The sequence below is a fragment of the Felis catus genome, chromosome C1, assembly GCF_018350175.1.
Source record: "Felis catus isolate Fca126 chromosome C1, F.catus_Fca126_mat1.0, whole genome shotgun sequence".
Lineage (NCBI taxonomy): Eukaryota > Metazoa > Chordata > Mammalia > Carnivora > Felidae > Felis > Felis catus.
Genome location: NC_058375.1, coordinates 19,588,262 through 19,593,813, shown reverse-complemented (window position 1 = coordinate 19,593,813; position 5,552 = coordinate 19,588,262). Strand labels below are relative to the sequence as shown.

Genomic DNA, 5,552 nt, shown 5'->3' with positions numbered 1-5,552 from the left:
CGGTGTCACTGGTGACTCAGGAGACTTTAGAGCGCGCCTGGAATCCCGCCCCAAGCTGGATTGTCCTTTAGGTTCCGCAGGAACAAAACAAAACAAAACAAAACAAAACAAAACAAAACAAAACAAACACAAAACTGCATAAAGGTGAGCAGGAGCTCAGCAGCAAAGTGCAGAACTTCGAGAGCCAGAGCTCTGGCTGCAAATGCCAGCTGTGCGGCTAGTTAGCTATGTGCCCCTATCTACCATGTCAGTTTCTCTGTTAAATGGGTTGCGGTGCAGAGTACCTGCGTTAATAGCTCTCAAATTTCTCGAACAGGGATTTTTAGCACCCCCCGTTTCTGCACACAGACGCTTTGGGCTATGGACCCTTTCTCAGAATAGTGCTTTTGGAAGCATTAAAAAATGCTGGAGATTACAAGGAAGAGAATTATAACCAAAATATACTTAAAGACACAAATTTATGATTGGGGCGCCCTGCTGGCTCAGTCGGTAAAACATGCAACTCTTGATCTCCAGGTTGTGAGTCTGAGTCCCCTGTTGGGTGTAGAAATTACTTGAAAAAATAAAATCTTAACCGCCCCCCCCCCCAACATTTATGATATAGTAATGGGTTTATTAGCATGAAATAACAAGACTGGAAGTTAAAGTTAAATTTTCCTTTTCTTTCATGCTTATTTTTATTTTTGAGAGAGAGAGGGAGGGAGGGGCAGAGAGAGAGGGGGGACAAAGGATCCAAAACAAGCTCTCTGCTGACAGCAGCAAGCCTGCTGTGGGGCTCTAACTCACGAACCATGAATTCATGTCCTGAGTCGAAGTTGGACACTCAACTGATTGAGTCACCCAGGTGCCCCTAAATTTTCCTTTTCTAATGATATCAGCTAAACTGTGGGGTGGTCTTTGACTCACCTTTTCACATGTATTTATCAGTTAACCACTAAATATAGGGAATCAGAAGAATAATGGAGAAGCCTGGGTTACTGGTGTGAGAACAAGTGGATTTACCATTTGGTCACTGACCTTCTACTGGGCTCAGAGGTGCCCAATCAATGGCAGCTATGTCGCAGGAGTGTCTGAAGGAGTGTGATTTAATGGTGGCCTAGTAACTATCACGATTCTGAAACAGTTATGAGCATATATAATGTTGAGACACTTGCAATAACTACAATTTGAATGAAAAAATCTGCGATTTAGAGGCGCCAGGGTGGCTCAGTCAGTTGAGCGTCTGACTTTGGCTCAGGACATGACCTCATGAGTTCAAGCCCCACATCGGGCTCTGTGCTGACAGCTCAGGGCCTGGAGCCTGCTTTGGATTCTGTGTCTCCCTCTCTCTCTGCCCCTCCCTCTCTCAAAAATAAACATTTAAAAAAATAAATATTAAAAAAATGTTTTTTAAATCTGTGATTTCAATTGGTGACAAAGCCACAGATACTGCTAATACTTCAATCCATATAGAAGGAAGTGGTAAATTTTGGTTACAGTTTAGTGAAAATATATCACTTTTTTCCCATCCAAGTTTATCGGCCCTCTGTATTCTGAATCCCAGTTAAGAGCTTTTCTCTTAGAACAACAATCTGTGACATACGATTTGTAGCTATCACCACCACCACCACCATCCCAGGCCAGGAGACTCCCAGGACTTTGGAATCAGACAGAATCACTTCCATTTGCTGTGTGACTGCGCCCAATTTCAACACCTCTCTGAACTGTTCCTTCCTGTCTAAAACAGAGACACTTAGACCTTAGTGCTGTGAAGATTTCCTTGAAGTGTTTTGAAATCTGTCAAATGGGATGGATCTGAGCTATGATTATTGCTTTAGTTCTATGGAGAGGGGCCTGGGAAGGCTTCCCAGGGCCTGCCCCTCTGACTGTGTCACTTTGGAATCCCTACCGGTGCCCCAGTACCCAGCCTTCAAAGCCTGACATGATCTTGCCCCCAAATCCAAATTCTGCACTTGGCCTCTGGATGGCCCATATAATGGGTGTGTGTTAGTTGCCATCATTTAATAATTTCACATACAAATTGAGTTCTCTGGAACTTGGCCCGCTCCCCTGGCTCCCTCCTACCATTACATGCGGCATCAAACAAGAATGCAGATTGTTATCTGCATCTTTCAGGGTCCTCGAAGGTACCTGCAGGCTTGACTCCCTCGCTGGTGAACCAGCAGGCTCCACTGTGCAACACAGCCCTCCCCTCTCTGGCTTTGTCCTTGGCCCCGTTCATGCATCCTCATACCCTGAGCTGCACGTGTCCTTTCATCACTCCTCCGTTTTGCCCTCTTCCTTCAACAGCCTCCCTGCGGCGCTCTGGGGAAGCCCAGTAAACACACACCTGTCTCCACCACCCTGATTTCATCAAACACCTACCCTGGGCCAGCCTGAACACACAGTCCTGTAGGGCAGAAACAGACAGGAACTCACCACTCACATGCACCCCTAAAAGGATCGGGGGCCTGACGTCCACAACATTGCCTTTATTTTTAAAAAATATTTATTTATTTAAGAGGTCATCTCTACACCCGACGTGGGACTTGAGCTCACAACCCCAAGATCAAGAGTCGCATGCTCTTCCGACCGAGGCAGCCAGGCGCCCCACATAACCTTGCCTTTATTTTCTGCCCCTAGCACCTGGCAGGGCTAGGCAGTTAAGGGCAGAGTAAATGGTAGCTTCTATTTTAGAGGTAGTTTTCTGAGTTTATAAAAGTTCCTTCTGCATCTTTGTTGTAAAATATTCAAAGGTTAGCAGTAGGTCATTATATCTCTATTCTAGGCCCAAGTGGGGACCACTGTAAAGTTTCCATTCTCTGCATTTGCAGGTATTCTGTATACTATTCTGAAAACATGTTGTTGTTGTTGTTCATATTCTAAGATAGCCAATACCAAATGAATTAATAAATGTTAAGTGCTTATAATACTGCCTGGCACAGTCAGCTGTTTTTTAACGTGCCATGGACAGCTCTCTTAATCAGTATATGCTAATCTCCTTTTATTATTGTCCCCAAGCCAAGAATAGGAAAGTCCCTGCGGGAACTTCATCTTGCAGAAAGAAGTGATATGTGCCCTCCCCCCCCCCCCCCCCCCAAGGTAAGGGGCGTTGATGTAACAGAAACCAAGTGAAAAGGCTCACCAATGTTCAGGGCGACCGGGAGGGCTAATAAGGCACCCTGCCCCTCCTTTGCTTAGGGCTGACTGGTGATATCCGACCATCTGAGGAGTAGGGATAGAGCCAGGACCCGGGCTGGGGAGACCCTCCCAGTACCTGGTCCAGGTCTAAGACTCCTGAGCGCTGCCAGGCAAGGCCTTTCCTGCCCTACCCAGCCTGGCCTCCCTGGTGAGTGGGGGAGGTGCTGCTCAGGCCTGATGCTGATCTCTCTTGACAGCTGCTCCTGAAGCTGGCAGGATGGGCAGGCGGGGGAAGGGACCAGATTTAAAGGTTCAGCTGCCCCGCCCCCTGCCAGACCTGGGAGGGCAGACGCTGGTGAGCATCCTCTGAGGTATGGCTCCCATGGATATGAGAGGTCAGACACCTCTGTGCCCTGATTTCCACTCCTTGGTATTATGAACACCACTAATCCTCATTCCTGCTTCCACCCCACAGGCCGCCAAGGAAGACTAGTGGCACCCACCATGAGATTTCGACGCCTGACCCCTGGCTACTTCCGGGTGCTACAGGTAAGTACCTCTAACCTACGGCTTCAGCCACGGACCCCCTCTTTCCCCTACCATAGCTGGGCTAACACCCCCAGCATCCAGGCTGTCACGTTTCCTGCCGCCTGAGCGGCCAGGGCCCAGATGGGCAGTGAAGCGAGAGGGATTGGGGTGGAATCTCCCTGGGGCAGCAATGGCATCCATATCTCCTTCACCCAGCTGTACCCTCTCAGCTCCTTCCCACCCCCCCACCTTCCCAGAAGTCTCAACTGACCCCTCAGATGGACCCTCTGTGTACCTCCAGATGCAGATAGCTGGGGAGCTCAAAGCAGAGCCCCGGAGTCCACTGGCCGGGGTAGTGGCTACACTGCTGGCTGTCCTTGGACTGGGTGGCTCCTGCTATGCTGTCTGGAAGATGGTGGGGCAGCGGCGGCGGCCGCCACAGGCCTGATGATAAAGTAGGCAGCCTCACGCCCGGGTCCTGGGGGAGGTGACTCAGTGGGGGGCTGCAATCTCGGGAGCCCACTTCTTTTCTGAGGGTCAGTCCCTGATCTTCCCTCTCCCCTTCACTGACCTGGGCTCCATCTTGGGGCTCCAGCTCAGATGCCAGGACCCCTGAGGGAAAGCAAGGCTGTAGGTTCCAAAGCCGGACCAAGTGGGGAATGGACACCCTCGGCCCTGTAAACAAGAGTAACAGAGAAACCCCTACAGGGCAGGAGTTTGGAGGAGTGGCCTGGAGGTTAGAGAGTCAGAGACAAGTCCTCTTCATCCAGTTCCTTTATTGGGGGTGAGGGCACCCAGAAGAGGCCATCCACTCCCCAAACCCAGGGCCAAAATAGGTTGGCACAGTCTTTGCCAGCCTAGCCCTTGCACCACTGTCCATGGGCAGTTCCCCTGCCCTACATCCTCAGGCCATGTCAGGGAGATGTGTCCATCTCGGGGGCCTCAGTGGATACTTCTGTGGGCACGGCCAGCCGCTGGGGGGGCACATAAGAGCCCATACCCGCTGCCCTTTCGGCCTCCTCCTGACTGTAGGGCTCCACGCTCAGCTGCTTTAGCCTGGTTGAAAGAAGAGAGAGAGTTGGGAGCTGACCAGATGCAAGCCCTGTCTGCCCAGCACCCGTCCACCAGTCCTCTCCTTACTCCTTCATACCTCTTCTTGTGGTCTTTGGATCGGAAGTGGGTCTTCAGGGTGGTGGAATCGACGAAGTACCTCCTGTAGGGATGGGAGGTGGGTAAGGAGGAGAGTGAGGTGATGCATCTCAGGTATGCCTATCTCCCTGACGCGGGGCTCTGAGCCTGAAGTGATGGGAGGTCAGCAGAACCCGCGCGTCCTGGGACCCGGACCTCACGCCCCCGTCCCGTCCCGCGTACCCTTCTCCTCCCCAGGCCAGGCCCGGCCGGGACTCACGCGCAGGCCAGACAGCGATGCAGGCCGCCCCCTGGCAGGTCGGGGTCGGGCTCGGAGCCCAGGTCTGGACGAGACCGTGCGGGAACCTGGGGCCGCAGCTCGCGGTGAATTTCGTCCAGGTCCGGCTGCCGCCGCTTCGCCTTCATCTGGCGGGCCAGGGAGTGGGCTCGGTGAGCACCCGTCCGACGGGAGCGACCCATGGCCAGTGACGGCGGGGCCAGGGGGCCCAGAGCCGGGTCAGGGGCACACGTGCGGGCGCTTCCGGATCGCTGGATGACGTCAAGGACGCCCGGGGGCGGAGCAGGTTCGTCCAGACTGCCTCAGATGACGTCACTCGCGCAGGCCGCTCCTTGAGCGCCCCCAGGCGGCGGTCGACGACAGAGACGGAGCGCCGGGCGGGGCCCAAAGCTGCGGCTTCCGCCCAGGGCGTGGCTTTGGCCGGGGAGCGGCTGGGTGGTGCGGGCCCCCGGGGGATTCCGCCCCCTGACCTCCGGTC

At 53.1% G+C, this 5,552-nt stretch overlaps 2 protein-coding genes across 4 annotated transcripts; one reads left to right on the top strand and one right to left on the bottom strand.

The window, feature by feature from the left end:
- The first annotated feature begins 3,168 nt into the window (after nucleotides 1-3,168).
- Nucleotides 3,169-5,147, top strand: LOC111561698 (putative transmembrane protein ZNF593OS). Of its 3 annotated transcripts, none has more exons than XM_045035344.1 (3): nucleotides 3,169-3,475; nucleotides 3,596-3,669; nucleotides 3,950-4,103. In XM_045035344.1, the coding sequence occupies exons 2-3, from the start codon at nucleotides 3,625-3,627 to the stop codon at nucleotides 4,094-4,096; spliced, it is 192 nt and encodes a 63-aa protein (XP_044891279.1). In that variant the 5' UTR covers nucleotides 3,169-3,475; nucleotides 3,596-3,624; the 3' UTR covers nucleotides 4,097-4,103. The 3 variants fall into 3 exon arrangements, with proteins under 3 accessions (XP_044891279.1, XP_044891278.1, XP_044891277.1); XM_045035343.1 differs by having other exon boundaries at nucleotides 3,431-3,491; XM_045035342.1 differs by lacking the exon at nucleotides 3,169-3,475 and adding an exon at nucleotides 5,035-5,147 and having other exon boundaries at nucleotides 3,506-3,669.
- Nucleotides 4,410-5,256, bottom strand: ZNF593 (zinc finger protein 593). The gene is made up of 3 exons (XM_003989681.6): nucleotides 5,057-5,256; nucleotides 4,799-4,861; nucleotides 4,410-4,704 (listed from the first exon to the last, which is right to left on the bottom strand). The coding sequence occupies exons 1-3, from the start codon at nucleotides 5,254-5,256 to the stop codon at nucleotides 4,563-4,565; spliced, it is 405 nt and encodes a 134-aa protein (XP_003989730.1). The 3' UTR covers nucleotides 4,410-4,562.
- Between the last annotated feature and the right edge of the window lie 296 nt (nucleotides 5,257-5,552).

What these genes read in the sequence shown, in the direction of transcription:
- LOC111561698 (XM_045035342.1), top strand. Translation starts at nt 3,556, where the DNA reads ATGAACACCACTAATCCTCATTCCTGCTTCCACCCCACAGGCCGCCAA. An exon ending in GCTACTTCCGGGTGCTACAG is followed by an intron (nt 3,670 to 3,949) that starts GTAAGTACCTCT and finishes GTGTACCTCCAG; the next exon opens with ATGCAGATAGCTGGGGAGCT.
- ZNF593 (XM_003989681.6), bottom strand. Translation starts at nt 5,256, where the DNA reads ATGGGTCGCTCCCGTCGGACGGGTGCTCACCGAGCCCACTCCCTGGCC. An exon ending in CATCGCTGTCTGGCCTGCGC is followed by an intron (nt 4,862 to 5,056) that starts GTGAGTCCCGGC and finishes CCATCCCTACAG; the next exon opens with GAGGTACTTCGTCGATTCCA. An exon ending in TCCAAAGACCACAAGAAGAG is followed by an intron (nt 4,705 to 4,798) that starts GTATGAAGGAGT and finishes TCTTTCAACCAG; the next exon opens with GCTAAAGCAGCTGAGCGTGG.